Genomic DNA, 19,370 nt, shown 5'->3' with positions numbered 1-19,370 from the left:
AACCTCCTTCAATGAGGGTGCTTCCCCTACCAACCCACCCCCTCCTATCTCAGTGCCTCTACACTGGGTGAAGTTATCCCACACCCCTACTCTCAAAAGAATTTTGATGAATGACATATTCTACATTAATTTACCCATTAGCTGTTAATAATATCAGACAAATGTCAAATGTTTCACAGTTCTTTATAACATACTAAGACCCTTTAGTGAGAAAACAGAAATGGATTCTTTTATTCCTTAAAACTATATTTCAACTATGATATTTAAGGGGTTTATGTTAGTTAGTTTTTTGGGAAAATGATAGCACTGTATACCAATCAGATGGACAATTAGAAAATATAACATTAAAAAAAACTAAATAAAAAAAATACAAAGAGGTTGTGGATATGGAGTAAGTACTATTGTGGGTATGGAGTAATATTAGAAGTATCTGTTTGTCATCTATCTATATACTTACCAATTCATCCATACTGTAGACACTCTTCCTATATACCCATAGCCTATACTGTATTATTGTTTTAATATGCAAGAAGGATTCATATGGCAGAAGTTATGATAGGATCTGAGTTATAGAAGATCACTGGATATAAAATGAAAGCTTATGATGACCCTTCATCAACGTACAATTATTAACTAAATATGAAGAAATGAAGCAATGACAGATTTGTTCTGCAGATGAGAATATGAGATCAGAGAACAATTCATAGCAATCAGTTTTCTCATTCCATCATATGGATTTAGGGATACTGGAATGAATCTGGGTCAGTAGGTTTGACAACAAACACCTTTATCCAGTATTTCACATTTTTGGTATTTTCTTAGGAATTTGAACACAGAATGATGTACTTCATGATACTTATTCTTGGTGGATCCACAGAAATACAGGGAAGATAAGGAAAGTATCCAAAATAATAGATAATATGTGAAGTCATGTGCTATGTGTCAGATAATAGCTAAAATAGTTCTATGAAGGATGGCTGACCTCCACATACCTGAGTTTGAAGCATACCACTCCAAAGAGCTTGCACTTAAGCTGAAAACCTGAAAGTTCAGGATTGTTTTTGTGTGTTCTGAAGTATTATGAATTTTCTAGAATACTATTCAAACCCAGCTGCATTCTATTCAATTGAAATCATGGTGGTTTTGCTTTTATTTTCTATTATTATTTGATTTTCAGCCAATGGGTCTAGAAATTTCCTTTTTAAATTGCCCTGCTCTGCTTGAAAGACTGTTCCCTGTTACTTTCTCACATTTGGTATTCGCATCCATGAGCTTTTGACTCTGATCACCGAGCTGAAAGATAGAGGGTTACATCATTCATTTACATTATCACCCTCTACCCCCTCCCAATACAAACGTGACATTTCAATTTTGCACACTTCAACTCTCCTTAAATCATCTGTATAAAAACTTCAAAGCTTGATTGATGATGAATGAGCCATTGTCTCCTCGAGCACCCGGTTCTCATTAGCCTTTAGAGTCTCAGCTTATTAATAATGAACCTTGAGGGCTGACCCGGTGGGCTAGCAGCAATTCATTGTGCTCCCAGCTGAAAGGTCTGAGTTTGGGAAACATACAGGAATCCACAGACCAAGTCCACTCCAGAGATGATGTATTAAGTATCACAGGTGGATGATATGATCTATATTACTTCTGTATCATTATCTGCCAACAGACTCGTGTGGCTTAAGTTGATGACAGTGAGAAAGATATATTGCTTTGTCTCTGAGAGAGTCCCAAAAATGATTGTGCAGCCTCACTTTGAAAATGGCCTTTGTGTGTCTTGGAATTTTGACTTCGAGGTTGTATGTATGTTTATTTTGAATAGGTAATATAAGTCTAATATATACATATTTAGATGCCTTCACTGTAACTAGACAAGTGTGATGCTTTTAACCTGTATTTTCATGGTCGTTTGCTTTCTACAGTTGACCTATATGGTGCACTCCTACAAAATGAGACATTTAGATACACAGCCAGAGATTAATGTAATCTATTTCAGTCCAATTTATTAGATTTTTATTATATCATCATGGTTAATAGTACTTTGAGGTATATTTACTACCAATTCCACTATAAAGAGCAAAGTGTCATGGGTAACTGCATTTAGTATTATAAAAGCTGTTTTCAAAAGAAAAGTTTCAGCCACTTTTTGTATAGTAATTAGAAATAGTATATTAGGTTGGGGAAATACTTTCATCTTCCTAAAATTACTGTGCGGTCACATCCATCGGTATTTTTAGTAAGGATGTCACATCACAATTAGGCTATTTCTTATAGGTCAGAGACAAATACAAGTATTATACCACAATTTCTTTTGAAGGAATATATTTGCAAAATGTCAATGATTCTACTAAAAGAAATGATCTGGCAATTCACTCTAATAACTTGTTTCTGGGAAAGTGTATATCAGAAGAGTTTATTTAAATAACAAAAGCATTACCTTTGTCAGACTCATGAAAAGATATTTAAAGGCAAAGAGCATTCAAATGGCCTTGTTTGGGGATTTGAAGATACAAGCTGCTCATGTTCTCCTTCAAATGTCGTATCTGAACTTTGTAACCTTCTAAAAATATCTTCAGAAGCTTTATCAGGTAGATCCAGTATCGATTACTACAGTATAATTTAGGCTTTCCCATAGTATATACTATGTGATTTGTGTAATTTTAAGGAAATTTAGATCTTCTAAAATAATTCAAAGTCATCATTATTCAAGTAGTAGCTAGTAACTGAATTTGATGTATTGAATAGGTTTTATTTTAATATCACTAAAAAGTGTTTAAGTAACATGTAAAGATCAAACATACCACCTACAGTCATTTTGCGTATTATAAGTTGCGGACATTTTGTAAAATAAAATTTATTTCATTTTATTTAAGAATTTAACAATAAAATTATATACTAATATTATATATGTGTGCATTTAGTTTACTTTATATGAAATAAATTCTATTAGTTATAGATTTTTAGCCTAGTGAATATCTACTCTCTATCTCCTTATATTAGTATAAGATAGTGGGATACAATCTTTACAAGCAAACGATTAGTTTCTGATTTAAACACAGGTTTAAAGATGACATATAAGCTAGTCATGGGAAAGGCTAACTTTTATTATTAATTTTACTTAGTCACAATGCAAATTTAAGAGAGAAGCTACAGAAGAATTTAGCTGCTTAATATTGGCAAGAAATTACATAGCTTATGCTGTTCGTATAAGTAAAGTTTTTCATTGGGCAAAGACTACCCAATGATAGATGATGCAAAGACAATTATGGACCATGTTTGTCAATTTCATGAAGATTTGTCTAGTTACATTTAAGTTTAAAATAGTAATTTATATATATATATAATCGTTATGTGTTTGTTTAAGTTAAATTCCAATTTACAGCATAATGTAGATTATTATTTACTTACTCTAAGTATGCAAAAATTATTCCACATTTTAGTTAACATCTATTAGAAATTTTAGAGACACAAATATATTTAAATATTTAATAAAATTTTTCAGTAACATATGATACTTTTATGTCTACAGAATGTCATATTTAATGCAACTTTAACATTTATTAATGATAATTAAGTTTTGGGGGAAATGTAGGAAGTATTTTCATAGAATACATTAAAAAGGCTCATAGTAGTCTTTGTTCTGTCCACTGATTAAATGACCAAGTCTCTACTTGTGTCATTCTTCACTTACTATGATATGTTCTTAGAGCAGACTGTGAGTCAACCAGGACAAGACTACGTTGCACTTCTTTACTGATTTGACACTTTCAACACTACACTCTACCTAAATGTGTACCTCTTTGTCTGACTGTCAATCAAATTTATTCATTGTCTTTCCTCTCTTCCTTTTGCATAGAAATCTGTTTTTATGTCTAGATCCTAAATACTAAAGACAGACTTAAATGTTATTTATTTAAATCTATTTGTAATTATTTGTCCTATCTGGCACTAAGTTAAAACCTTCAAAGCCAATCATAGTACAAACATCAGGTTACTCTTTTGTTAATATATTCTTTTGGATCAGAAACCATCCCATAGAAGTTTCTTGAAAAAAATAAACTATTTTAATTATGAGAAAATCAAGTATTTTTTCATAAGCAATAGTAAACTAATACCTTACATTTTCATAAAGTTATAAAATCAGACAGAACTATAAAGCATATTTTAAGCAATTATGACATTATTTCCTGAAAATACTTTGGGACACCTGTTTTTAAAATGTGACATCATTTTTTCATTAGTACATTCCTATAGGTGTCAATGAAAACCTGTTTTCACACTGTTGGAATTTGACATTCAAATTAGAGAAAGGTATACATCATAAAGACTAAAGGCTATTTCAGCCAAAACAGAGAAACTATTCAGTATTCAAAGCTAGAAATGAATAACTCTCCTGAATGGAATGGCTAGGAGGAAATGCTTGCTTTCAGATCTCTCAAGGCCAGAATATCATCCAGATTGATCATGATTATGTCTTCATTTGAAATTTTAATCTGTAAGCTTGTTTTACAGTTATTCTTGCCTCTTTTCTGTATTGCTTTTCTAAGAAGCCAAGCTCTTCAATGTAATATTTCTAAGAAATAAATGTAAATAGTAGTAATTGATTAATTCTGCTGAAGAAGGAGATTTGATGAGAATATTATTCATTATAATACAATCTGAGTCTATTTGGGAATATTCTGATAGGAAGTAGGAAATGAAGAGTATGTATATTCCATGCGAACAATTTGAATTAAAATATGATTCATGATGAATACATTTTCTTTTCATATTGTTTGAATTATCACTCACTCTTTGTATCTTTTTGGTAGAATTTTTCCAAATATAAACTGAAAAATAACCTTCATTTCGTGGAGAGCAGTTGGAATATTCTTTATTATGAAGAGTAATTCCTAGAGCTCAAGAGTATCACCCAGTGTCTCATGAGAAAGCTGTTAGTATAAGACATGCACACATTTTTACATAGAAACATAATGCCAAACATTAATACAGAAATGATTTTATAATCGTCTTTACATCTCCCATCTGCTCTGAAGAAGGTTGGATGCTCAGTTCATGAAAAATAATGAACTAGGTGTTAGAAGAAGAACAATGATCTAATTTCTCTTGGTTTCTTTTTTCCTTCTCTCTCATGAAGTGGAACCAACAGAAAGTGAAAAGATTGATGATGAGACTAGGTCTCAGTTTGAAAGTGGAATTCTCTGAGAAATGCAAAATAATCTTGAGGATTTTATGCATGCAAAGGTTCTTCGGATGTGCCACCAATTTTGCATCTTCAAATATTAGTGTCATTATGTATTTTGTTATCCATTCATTTCACACTAGTTTGAGAACTCTCTTAAATATTTAGCTCATCCAGACACACAAATGGGAAGAAATAACAATGTTAAAAATAGTTTGAAGAACTGCACAAGGAAGATGATTCTCAAGGCTACATAGGAGCATGGTTCTCTTTCCACTACACTCAGATTGTTTGGGATTGATTGGGAAATAGTAATTCCATAAGCTGCTGTTTCCTCGGGGTTTCACAAAGTACCCAAAGAAGATTTTTTTGAACAATGAAATAAAATTAAAATTTTAGATTTAGCAACTTTAATGTCATATATTCATCATACACAATGGTGAATATCACAGATATTTTAAACAAGTACATTATGTACTTTCATTATCTTTATCCTCATTCTTCCTTAGTCTCCATCCACCTTCTACTAATTCATCCTCTGTATCTCTTCCTCTTCATGTCCTTGTATGTTCTTGTCTTCCTATATAATAGCTAAGTTCCACATATGAGACACAAATATTGATATTTATCTTCTTGCATTTGACATTTAATTTAATATCATTGTAGTAGTAATTCAAGCAAATGTCATAATTTTATTATTTGCCATAACTGAACAAAGTACCATTTTTTATAAACAAAAGATTTTCTCTATCCATTTATCTCTTGGCATTTTTTTAGCTAATCAGTATTAATTGTGCAATAGAAATTAGAGTAAAACGTCACTTTCATGGATTTTTATCTCATGACTAGGTTCCAGTGTCAAAGAGAAATGACATAATATCTTGATTTGCATTATTCTTCATGTCTGATAATTTTTTAGATGACATTGATAATATTTTAGATGGCAGAGAATATTTTGTAATAGAAAATTTATTTTATTTATGCTAATTAGTAATATGTGAACTTTAGTAAATGTCAAATTGTATTATATCGATGAAAGGCACTTTTGAAAATGTGTATCAAAAGTCTTGAGAATTTTCAGGGTCTATGAATGTGAATGACATTTTTTTGGAATGTATTTTAACGACTAATTAAAGAAAAACAAAATAACAAGAGTTTTATTAAATAATAATAATTAGTCCATATTCTAGTATATTAAATCAAGTAAAATAATAATTATCATCCATACTTAATGTGTAATATTAAAACTAACTAGCAGATTATGAAATATTACATATAATATTATATCTAATTCATGGTAAAGTCACAGAAACTAAAAATATCTTTCAAAATGTTGAGGGTTTATTTATGTATATTAGATTAATTAATGGTTTTAGTCTGTATTTTTCAACCTTTTTCAAGTGTTGAAATATAGTGAACCAATTAAAATAAATTTAGAAGAATCCTGTTTCCTACTGTGTTTAACATTGAAAAAATGGAATGATGCCTTTCTGTTGGCTAACATTTTTAATAGACAAATTGATGGTTGTTCTTGTTTCCAATACAGAAATATTAAATGGTGGAGTCTATGTAGACCAGAACAAATTCCTATGTTATGCTGACACTATACACTGGCAAGATATTGTTCGGAATCCATGGCCTTCTAACATGACTCTGGTGTCAACAAATGGAAGTTTTGGATGTGAGTACCATTATACCATCATCCCTTTTATACATTTATTCATTTATTTATATGTGTGTGTTTCTGTCTATATGTCTGGCTGTGTGACATGGTTCATGCATAGAAGTCATGGGACAACTTGTTAAAACCGATTCCTCTCATCCAGCATATAGGGAATGGGGATTGCAATCAGATCATTAACTTGAGGTCTAACATCTACCTGATGAGCCATGTCAACAGGCCATATCACACTCTGTAATGTCTTAAAATATTATTTTACCCTGTGCTATAGTGAATATCTTGTTCAGCATGCCACTAGTGATATTTTAACATATGAATCCATTGAAAATCTCACTAGTTTCTTCCTTGGGTTTTATGTCTGCCTGCAAATTTCTGACTAGTATCATTCTGCTAATTATTCTCTTTCAGAATTTTCAAACCTTAATTACTCCCAAATGCCCCATTGGTAATGTTTATACCGATTCACAATAATATAATATGAGTCATTATAGGCCTCACATATAAGAAATACTTCTACCTTCTTAGTTTTTAATCAAACATAAACTACTGAACTCTTTCTAACTTAAGGGTTTTATGCTATTTCCACATGAGATGATTTATCAAATTAATAGTGCTCAATATGATGAAATATTAAACAAATAGTTTCTGAACTATCATTGAAACCTCTGCCAATGATTCTGTCTGGGATCTCTCATTGTTATAAAGCAGCCTTTGTTGTCACACATTTATTAGTACTGACGTTTGTATGAGAACTGAATCTTTATCAAGCATTAGCCTGGGTTTAAAATTTCTCATCTGTTATTATATATTTCCCACCTGAAATCATAACTGTCTCCACATAGTTCCATAATTATTTGCAATAGTGCTGATTGTGTTATGATGATTTTATGGGAAATCAAACTCCAAGGGACAATTATTAAATTTCATGATGGCCATAATAACATAATGGGGAAATATGAATGTATTTGATCAAAACTGACAGCTGTGTTTTTAATAAAAGGCTAAAGCCTTTTTGTGAAAGTAGGATAACATAATTTTCTTGTCATCTTTAAACAGAAAATTGTATGAGATTCTTTCTTTGTAGTTTTCAAGTTACCTACCAGGTAAAATTTCATGTGCAATTTTTTTTTTCATTTTTAAACCTGCTTGTGCTAACAATGGAAAAGATGTGGTTTAGAAAAGACTACTGTTTTCAGGTGGCCTGTAATATGAACATACTATACAAGGCAGAGGTTGTATTGGTTGAATGAAGGAAAGGCTCGCTGACTCTCAGATTCTCAGAATAACTGGCCTTTAAGGCATAAATAATATCATGTAAGAATAAAGCCTGAATCAGAAGCCAGAAGGAAATCATCCGACTGCCTTTGCAGGAGAAAAGGTCTATGGGGTTAGGACACATTCACAGATGGTATCTCTTTGTGCTGTTCTTTTGGAGGGCTAATTTGGATGATTGTGCCTATAATTAGGCAACTGTGACTGGACTTTTTGTTTTGCATGTAAAATTTTCAGATGCCAAAATTAAAAATGCAGAAAGTGTTTATAATCAATGGTCCTTTAAAGATGGTTATATCGATAGTTGTCAAAATGTTATTACTTATATAGCTTTAGATGGTAAGTAATTTCATCTACTGTATGATATTAGGTTTGAAAATAATGAATTAACTATTGTTACATGTTAATTTTTATACTTTTTTGTGTTAAAGGAAAATCAATGAATATATATATGCATGAATATAATGATACATATATATGGATATAATTTGTGGTTTCTGTTTCACAGTACATTTGTAAATATTATGTAGTTAGATTCTTATATTAGTTCTTGATAAAAATTATTTTAATAGGTAATTAATATTAAAGAAGAATGTATACAATCGTGGTCCAGAGCTTTTAAATTTTTTTCACATAATTTTAGGGATCTGATGCATCCTACTTAGGCCTATGTGCTTAATTCCTTTTCTTGTTACAAGTCCTAATAATAAGCACGCTAGATTTCTTTCCAAGAACTGCAACTTTGCCATTGTTACACTAAATAAATCAAGTGGCTTAGTATTTTCAGTAACTTTGTGCCTATTTTCCAGCTTGATAAACTGTGCTTTCTAGTTTACAAGGTAATTCTTTTCTTCAGCTTTACATAAGAAGTTTTTTAATCATGCTTGAAGATACTCACTTGGGTCATATTCCAATAAATATGTTCTTCTTGAAGTTTGATTCTGAAGATGAAAGGCTGCTTCAACCTATGTAAATCAACAAAGTTATCCAACTGATAATCTCTAACATAAAAATCATGTAATCATGTCATTAAAAGCAGAAAAGGCATTTGATTAAATATGAAATTGCTCTATAAGGTACACAGAGGGACTTAGGATGGAGGGAGTACACCTCAACATAATATACAAGTGACAAAACTGCATATATCATTATGCTAGATGTGGAAAAACTCACATTATTTGCACTAATATCAGAACTCAGGCAAGGACACTTCATTCCTACCCAATAATTCAAAATAGTGACTGCAGTCTGACATGAGAAGACAAGAGAAGGAAATAAAAAGTTGTGCTAATGGGAAAGAGGTCTTTTTGTGTGCAGACGTGATCTAAGGATGCCACATAATGGTCTTGGAGGGGACAAATATTTTTAGCAAAGTAGAGATATACAGAATTAAGACATAAAACTACCAACTTTTCGCTATACCAATTACAGCCATACTGACAAGGGAAAACAATCCTTTTCACAAACACACAAACAAAGCTAGTATGTACAATAAAGTCTTTAAGTTAACAATCACTAAAATACGAATTTCCAAAGATGTCAAAGAATTAAAAACAAAGAACTTCCCACGCTCATGAATTGATAAAATTAGTTTAGTAGAAATGACCACCTTATCAAAAACAATCTATCCATCCTGTGTAATCCAAATCAATTCTTAGGCATGTATTCAATATACAGGAAATAATCCAAACTATTTATTGATGGCTCAAAAATGCCAAAAAATGATTATTGAAAATATTTTGTGAAATATATTCTTAGGTATATTTTTAGGTTTCACTAATCCATAATAAAAATATTTAAAATATTTTAAAGAAAAATATGTTTGTTATTGACATTCATTTGATATCGAATCAAAATTCAAAAGAAAGGCCTTGTATACCTGTCAACACTTTTAAAAACTTTTAAAACCTATTAAAATTATACATATTTACCAGATGTATCACATATCTAAATTGTGTTCCAGAAGCAAATGCTAGCATACTAAAGAACGGGAATGGGAGATTGACAGATATTATATAGCATTACTTTCACAGGCAGAATTTCATAACTAAGCATTTCTCTAAATGAGATGTTCAAATACATTTAATGGTTGAGTTTTATTATTATATTTTTATTGAACCTTACATAGATTAATAATTGCCCTCTGCAAAGATTAAGCACTATGTTCTATGAAAAATCTTTCTTGAGCTAGAAGAAAATCAAGTCTGAAAACAGAATTAAACTATATTTATTATAATATCACTCATGTAACACTTATGATATAAAAGTATTTATACGAAATAGATGTACTCTTTTAATATTGCACTTTGGTATACAGTTAATATGCAATCAAGACACATCTAGACAGGTCCAATTTAAGTAAATTCATACATGCAATCAAATTACATGATTTTTCAAAATATTTTAAAGTCAGAATATAAATTAGGGGACAAATGTAAAACACATTGGAAAATCTAAGTTTATTTACATAATTCCAAGAGGTAGCCTTATAAAAACTACTATAAATTTTATATATATATATATATATATATATATATATATATATATATATATATATAATATTATTGAAAAAAGACCTAACATACAATCTAAGAATCTGTGTCACATAAGCTACATTAATGTCATGTGTCAGCTCCACTATTAATTAGAAAGTGAAGTCTTAAGATAACAATATAGTGAAATAAAATATTATGAGATTAAATAAAAAATAACCCACCACCTCAAAGTTGGACAAAACTCAACAAGAGGAACTAAGCCCAAAGGAAGGCCCAAGTATCAGAGACCGATTATTTCATACATTCAGGGCCACATTAAGTCTCTAGACTCTTAGCCATATTATATATCAAGAGGAACTAAGCAGTCCCTTGAAGGGTCTGTGAATGCCATGCTGCCTTAGTCTCTGTGAGCTCATATGACTTTGATGGTGTTGGTTTAGAGGGCCTTGTTTCCTTTGTGACCTCCATCCCCTCTAGTATTTTACACTTGTTTTGCCTCTTCTTCCATGAGCTCAGAGGAGAATTTGATGGACACATCCTATTTATGGTTGAGTGGTTCAATGTCTGTCTCTCTGCATATTGTCTGACTATAGTTCTTTATATTTGTTCCCATGTGCTGCAGGATGAATCTCTCTGATGATAGCTGGCACTTGTCTATGAGTATTTCAGAATATCATTTGGAGTCATTTTATCACTATCTTTTCTTAGTACAATAGTTTTTTATTTACCTTAGGTTCCAAGGTATCTATTTGCTTGTTTGTGGTCACCCACAGTATCTGATATGAGTCACATCTTGTAGAGAGTCTTAAGTCATTTTAGATATGAGTTGTTATTCCAAGAAGCTTTATGCCACCATTTCCCTACCATATCTTGCAGGCAGTACACCTTTATAGATACATGGTGGCTCAGTTTGTTTTATATGTTTATGCTTTGGTAGCATGAACAGCACTTTTCTGCACCACAGATGCACGAATAGGTGAAGGCTGTATGTATGCACCAGCTCAATTTCACCGGCTTCAATGATTTATGTACATGTTGTCAGTTTATGGAAAACCACCTCTCGTCTTTGTAACAGCTTAAGTTTGGAGGTTCCCATGGAACCCTTTGGCCAACAACACAATTAGATATAATCCAATCCTGGTCCTGAAAGCTTCATTTGTTGACAAGAGATGAGCAGCTAGGGATCTGTCTAATCTCTTAGAGGCCTGGCTTTTTAATGAGAAACAGAAAGGGAGTGGATACAGCTATGAAGCAAGGTGAGGGGAACCAAATGTGAGGGATAGAGGTAAAGAATACCATAATCAGGGCATATTATGTGAGAAATGAATCTATTTTCAATAAAAGAGGGCAAAGAGAGACAAAAGTATGTAACTATGCATAAGAATAGTAATTTAAATTTTAAAATATCAAAAAATAAGATGAAAATACAAAAGATCATATATGTTGGAGAAAATACTTCTCCTTTTTTGGAGTTTAAGATATTTTTCTGTGCTGTAGGGAAAGCTGCCCTAAAGAGACACATCGTCAAATATAGCAGATCTCCTCCTCCTCCTTCTCCTCCCCCTCCTCCTCCTTCTCCTCCTCCTTCTTCTTCTTCCTCATCCTCCTCCCCTCCTTCTTCTCCTCTTCCTCCCCCTCATCCTTCTTGTTCTTTTAGGCACTTAGTTCTATGAATTTCTTCTTAGCACTGCTTTCTTTGTCTCCAAAAAGTTTAGGTATGCTGTATATTCATTTTCACTAAATTCTAGAAACTGTTTGATATTTTTCTTTATTTATATATGGACCCATTTATTATCCAGTACAGAGTTACTCAGTTTCTGCTAGTTTGTAAACTTTCTGTTGTTGTTGAGATCCAGCTTTAATTCATGGTGGACAGACAGGAAGCAGGGAGTTACTTTAATTTTCTTGTATCTGTCCAGACTTGCCTTGTCTGAGTATGTGGTCAGTTTTAGAGAAATTTCAATGAGGTGCTGAGAAGGTCCTTTTGGGTTTGGCTAAAACATAGAGACTGTCCTCAAGTGAACAATGGACACAACAAATAATTTTTTTACATTGTCTTCTCTATACATACTGAAATCAGCAAGCTGCTGTATTTAAATTAGATTCCCAATACTCCCCTCACAGAAATGAGAATCTATGTACAAATGTTCCGTAAATATATGTTATGTTCATTTGGTTTATAATGTCTGTTAGCTCCAGCATTTTGTAAGTTTTTGTTTGGATGCACTGTCCATGGAGGTTTGGGTATTAAATCTCCTGCTTTCAGTGTGTGAGAGTGTCTATACGACTTCAGCTATAGTAGTGAGTGTAGGGTAGAAAGAGGACTTAATAACAGCCACTCTACTTGTCCTCCCTGCATTTCCTAACAAACTCAATAGTTTGATTTTCCCTTAGAAGGGAACATAAATGTGGTACTCTGTTTTCAAAATTCCTTTGTTGATTTGAAGGCAATCTTATTAGCACCAGTTTACTGTAAGATTCCTATGCTGGAATCTGATTAGAAAATCCTATTATGGAACATACACTGCAGGGTATATGTTAAATTTAAACTAAGTATTTATATTCCCTTTAATAATAAACATTAAGCATAATTAGTTATCTTTTGCCTATTTAATTATTTATTTATTTAAATTAGTTATCTTTTAATTATATTTTGAATTTTTTATTAATCATTTTATTCACTTACATTTCAAATGATATCCCCTTTCCTGGTTACCCATCCACAAATTCCCATTCCATTCCCCTTTTTTCCCCTCCCTTTTGCCTCTATGAGGGTGCTCCTCCACCCACTCACTCACTCCTGCCTCACTGCTCTAGCATTCTCCTACACTGGGGCATCATACCTCCTCAGGATCAAGGGCTTCCCCTCCCATTGCTGTCAGGTAAGGCCATCCTCTGCTACATATGTATCTGGAGCCATGGCTCCTTCCATGCATACTCTTTGGTGGGTGGTTTAGTCCCTGGGAGCTGTGGATGATCCAGTTAGTAGATATTGTTCTTCCTATGTGGTTGCAATCTCTTTCAGCTCTTTGAGTCATTCCCCTAGCTCTTCCATTGGATTCCTCGGGCTTAGTCTGATGATTGGGTTTGAGTATCTGCATCTGTATTGGTTAGGTGCTGCTAGAACCTCCTAGGAAACAGTAATACCAGGCTCCTGTCAACAAGCTCTTCTTGGTGTTAGCAATAGTGTGGGGGTTTAGTGTCTGTAGATGAGATGGGGTGGGGTGATCTCTGGTTAGCCTTTCTTTCTATCTCCGTTACATTTTTTGTCCCTGTCTTTCCATTGGACAGAAACATTTCTGGGTTAAATTTTTTGAGATGCATGGGTGGTCCTATCCCTCAACTGGGGGCTGTGTCTATCTACTGATGGTCACTAAAGGTTGTAGTTTCCTTTATCGGATATTTTGTCTAAAGTCATCACCTTTGCCTCCCTGGAGTCTGGAACTTACTAGTGGTACACTCAGTTCTCCATCCACCAGTGCTACATGTTTCTATTCAATTTTCTGACCCTCTCTACTTCTCTCCTGTCCCTTCTAATACCTGATCCTCCCCACTTTATTCCCTCCCCCTCCTCTCTCCCTCCCAGGTTCCTCAATTATATTTTTTGTTTATTTGTCTTGAAACAAAGTCTGACAGATCAGAGTAACCAGAAACATGTGATTCTTGTGCCTAGAAGAATGTCTTTATTGATTTTTTAATAATTTTCAAATGGCATACAATGACAAAATATTAAAGAAGCAAGATTATCTGAATTGACTAAAAGTACAGCCTCTCAGAACCCCATGGGGATGACATTAGCTGAAATACCACCACAAAGAGGAGGAAGAACCTGTTGAGATCATATCCAGAGGTTAGGCATGGACCCTGGTTGAGGGACAGGGCCACCTATCCTTCTCCAAAATTTTAACCCAGAATTGTTCCTGTCTAAAAGAAATACAGGGACAGAGTGAAGCAGAGACTGAAGGAAAGGCAATTCAGAGACTGCTCCACCTGGGAATCCATCCCACATGCAAATACCAAACCCAGACACTGTTGTGGATGCCAAGAAGTGCTTGCTGACAGGAGCCTGATACAGCTGTATCCTGAGAGGTTCTGCCAGGTCCTGACCAATACAGATGCAGATGCTCACAGTCAACTATCGGACTGGGCACTGGGACCCCAAGGGAAGAGTTAGGCAAAGGAGCTGAAGGGCCCTTATCTTACATTAATGGGAGGAAAGGCCCTTGGTCCTGTGAAGTCTCAATGCCCCAAGTGTAGAAGAATGCTAGGGGGGTGAAGCAGGAGTGGGTGGATGGGTGGGGGAGCACCCTCATAGAAGCAGGGTAAGGGGGGATAGGATAGGGTATTTGCAGAGGGGAAACCAAAAACCAGGAAAACAGATAACATTTGATGAAATGTAATAAATGTAAATAAATAAAATATCCAATTAAAAAAAGTAAAATCTATTCTGTGATATTTCACTATTTGTTAATTTACATCCTCACAGAAAGATGTGACGTATTCTTGTATTTGTGAATATCTAGATAATTCTAACACTGGAAATATATGATTACAATAAAAATGATAGATTAAGAAATATAGTTAAATTTCTTACACAAATAACTACAGTCAGCTGATTAAAGGTGGGAACAGGAGAAGTGGTCCTCCCCAGGGAAGGACAAACCAATTTGTTGTCCAGTGCCAAGTATCCAGACATGAAAACATACATACAAATAACTTGTTATGTATTCAAGGTAAATCAAAATATATGTATGTATGTGTGTGTGCACATGTGTGCATGTAATTGTATGTATATAAAAAGCATACATGCATGCAATACCAATTAATGAAAAGAGAAACCATGACTTAGAAGAAGATCAGGGAGGGATAAGCTGTAGGGATTGATTAGGAAACTGAAAGGATAACTTGCAATTAAATTAAAATTTCAAAAAAAGAGTTAAATTACTATAAAGCAAAAGACTCATCACGAGTGGGCAAAGAAAATATTTTGATTCAAATCAGTTATTCATAAATAAACAGATTTATCATGTAACATAAAGCTGATTATTTTTTACAAGAAGCACAGATTGCAGATAACACCTATTTGGTGTTTTCAAGCAACTGTGTGAATTGGATGTCAGCTACAGCAACTAGTCAGTGGTACGCTCTTGCGTCCTTTGTGATTTGTTTAGATGGTGGGAAGAAATGCGTCTGTCCTGTTCTGCAACTGATCAGCATAGATTTTGCTACTGTGTGCACTCCCATCTTTTTTCAGTCAGAGACTTCAGGGAACTCAGTTTCACAATGTATTAGTATTTTCAGGTTTTTATGTCCCTTCTCTATTTCCTCTAATTTTTTAACATTTTAATAAAGTTTTGAAGCAAAGAAAGCTGCTTACATATAATCAGAATATTTGATGGAAGATATGCAAATAGTCTCCTTTCAGTGACATGTTGAAAGCTATGCACATGTCTTTCCTCTCCTATTTCCCCTCCCCCCTTTTTTGACCTCTTTCTAAACCACTTCCTTCCCAGTATTTTCAGCAGAGATGGAGGGGAGCCAGCTGGCTTCCTTAGAGAGTAGAGACAGGGACTGTCCTATCTCTACAGGGACTTGGGTGAAGCTGAATAAGGAGATCAAGCTGCTCACCCACTAAAGGAGCTTTTGAACCTAACTTCTTGTTGGTAGCCGTATGCAGCTCTTATTTAATTCTCCTGCCTGGAAAGAACAAATTATGTTCTATTTAGAGGTGATTCTCTTGCCAACTGAAGGTGCTCATTTTAAGTAGTGAAGAAAAAATTGAGAGGAAATTAAGCAGTGACAGTTCTCTTAAAGTTCTATTTAAAATACAAGTAAAGGAAATATATAAAAGAAATATCAGGAATGAATAAAAACGCACAAAAGAAAATCCATCTCAAAAGTAGGTCCTCTGGTCTGCCATTCTTATTTTCCTGCTTCTTCATGCTTTATTAAATAAAGATTTTAATCTTGGATTTTGTTCAAAAATCATTTCTATAGAATTAATTTGAGTGTTGTACGAAAGGAAAGATGGTTAGCACTCTCCTTGACAAGGATGGAAGAGGCCCTTGGGCCTAACAACATATATATGGTTAAGGCATTACCTTCATGGTATATAGAATTAATCTGAAGTCTGTAATATGAAGTAGAATATACAAATAAAGTAGACATCTAAATACATGACAGTGCATGTTTTCCAGAGTTTAAAAAAATGACTTTATAATGAAAAGCACTTCAATAAACACTAACAACCATTACTTCTACAGTTCTCAATTTCATTAAATCTCACACAGCTCATTGGAAATATTACCATTTATTTGTAATAGCATATAAACAATGTGTAAAGACTTCTATAGTTGTTGTCAACAGGGATCTGCCTACTTTAGTTCAGTAGGAAACATTAATATTAATTGATAATCATTCAGCTTATTTCATTTTTATGAAACAAACTCAGTTAACTACCACAGCAATCTATAACCAAATACAAATGTAATTTTTGGGACAGTGAAGGGTGTTGAAACAAGGACACATTTCTAATGTTCTGGACATTCATATGTGGCTCCTTTGCTCCTTTGTTTCTGGTTGTTTTTTTTTTTTTTTTCTTCTTACTCATCACAAACATCACAGTGAAACAAAGGTCCCAAGACAAATTTTTCTAACTCTAGATAATCTATTACTTACGTGAGTGAATAACTGTCTTTGTTCATTATCTCACTTAACAGTCTTAGTTGATGATTAGTTACTCTGCCTAGAAAAGTCCATTAAACGTCAGTTAGTACCCAAATCCCACTATAAACCAGATATTATGTTAGATAAAGTTTGTTTTTCTATGTATATTTCAATATCTTTGGGGCACTCACTCCTCCTTTATGTAAAGTAAGGTTCTTTTCTTGGCTGTAGCACTAATTAAATACTTGGTTATATTGGTGTGTGTTTGGAGCATGAAGCATATATCCCTGGGTTGACTCTCACATATATCTGTTCTTGTTTGCTAAGTTATTAAACTTCCCTCGCCTAATTATTAAAATCTGCAGTAGTTAGTTCCTTTGGAGGTTTTCATGAGAATTACAATACCTGGAAGCATGCTTTTATATTACAGACTGAAAAGAAAAGCCATCCAAGCTGTGACTTATTCCTTCACATATTAGCTGATGATTATTTTTATATTCTCTTTCAAATAGTTACAAAGCTAAAATTTCTACTTAAAAAACAAAAATTTGGGGCTTAATTTCAGGTAATTTGGTTTATATCTGTTTTTAAACCATCTGTAATAAAATACCATACATATATATTCAGCTTGAGAAATAATCACTCATCTTTTTTCTATAAATAATAACTCAATTTCCAGACCTATCTAGTGTTACAGCACTAAGAAATGCCACTGAAATAACTTGTTGATGGAATCAAATTTTTAATGTATTATTAATACATTATCCCTGGATTTCATATACATATGAACTTTTCATATATGAACTTCAAAGGTGATTTAATAAAAACATTCCCCATGAAGACATTTTAGGTTTATTAGCTATTATAATTATCCCTGGTTCATTTTCTTTTAACCTCCATCAATTTTAAAATCACATTTCCATTCCGCAGGCCTGCAGTAGCCTTTTAGAAATAAAATGTGTTCATTAACTATGGGTTGTTTGTACTTTAAATGTGAGGACTTGGACAGATAGAGTTAATACGAGCAAGAGAGGAATAGAGAGAGAGGCAGAGACAGAAGCACGCGCGCGCGCACACACACACACGCGCGCGCGCGACACATATAACACAGTCCCTTAACAGCTAAGTCTTGGTGGCTGATAGAAAACAAGAAGGATGTATTATGAAGGGTGTGACATCTGTCCTCAGAAGGGCTTGTTTAATATAGTGCTATAGAACTACCTAATCTGTTCCAATTTGCTACCCATTTTTCTTTGTTATCTGTCTCAGGAATGCCTCATCTCCCCAACTGACTGCTACAGGCTAGCAATCTGTAACAAAAACCTCGTCTCCATCTCAGAGATAATAAAAAAGGGAGGCTACAAGATTAATGACTCACCTCATAATTATAAAGCCTCAAACCACAGGCCTTATAAGGCATTTTAGAATCAAAGTCTTTCAGGGTTGAAGAAGCCATGCAGGCACCATGCTGTGAAAATATCACTCTCTTAGCAAAGGAGATGCTGGCTTACTCAATCTGGTATGCCACTGTGGTTTCAGCAGTGTTAGAAATAATAGTGAAGAAATGGTTTCTTCCCTTATGGAACTTAGAATAATTTTGTCCATCTCCATTACCCCATGATAATACCCAGACCTTATTAACCCATAGAATGGCAAGAGCTGTTCTTGCAGACAGGTGAAAACAGAAGCTAGTGATTCACAACATCTCACACCTGTCTCACGTGTACCTGCTTATGTCCGTGATGAGGCAGAACCAGTCTATACTGATCCTTAAGAATTGACTACTTTTCATGATAATCAATATAAAGAGAGAAATTCCCTTTCTTACCTCACACATTTTTATCTCTAACTGATGTCTTATCTCATTGAATCAAAATATAGTCTCATGTGCATACATACCTACATGTGTGCACTTGCATGGACACACACACATACTTGCGTTTGAATGCACACACAATTACTAAGGTGTCACAATACAAATTCATGAATAGTTACAAAAACTATGGGAAGAGAATTCTTAGGTCAGAGAACTGAAAAAAGTCAAAACAAATTGGGAATTGCTGATTAA

At 33.5% G+C, this 19,370-nt stretch overlaps 1 protein-coding gene and 1 non-coding gene across 3 annotated transcripts in view; both read left to right on the top strand.

Annotated features, from left to right (window-relative positions):
• Erbb4 (erb-b2 receptor tyrosine kinase 4) overlaps window positions 1–19,370 on the top strand; it is a 983,956-nt gene that overhangs the window by 637,976 nt on the left and 326,610 nt on the right. For both annotated transcript variants that reach the window (XM_028765623.1, XM_028765622.1), the window contains exon 4: window positions 6,735–6,869. In XM_028765623.1, coding sequence (XP_028621456.1) covers window positions 6,735–6,869 — 135 coding nt within the window. The remainder of the gene's footprint in view (window positions 1–6,734; window positions 6,870–19,370) is intronic.
• Window positions 16,645–16,770, top strand: LOC114619931. Its single transcript, XR_003711252.1, has one exon. It is a non-coding gene; the product is annotated as a U6atac minor spliceosomal RNA (small nuclear RNA).

This window comes from Grammomys surdaster, unplaced genomic scaffold, assembly GCF_004785775.1.
Source record: "Grammomys surdaster isolate TR1022 unplaced genomic scaffold, NIH_TR_1.0 165, whole genome shotgun sequence".
Lineage (NCBI taxonomy): Eukaryota > Metazoa > Chordata > Mammalia > Rodentia > Muridae > Grammomys > Grammomys surdaster.
The sequence above is the reverse complement of the archived record's forward strand: the minus strand, read 5'-3'. Positions and strand labels throughout refer to the sequence as shown.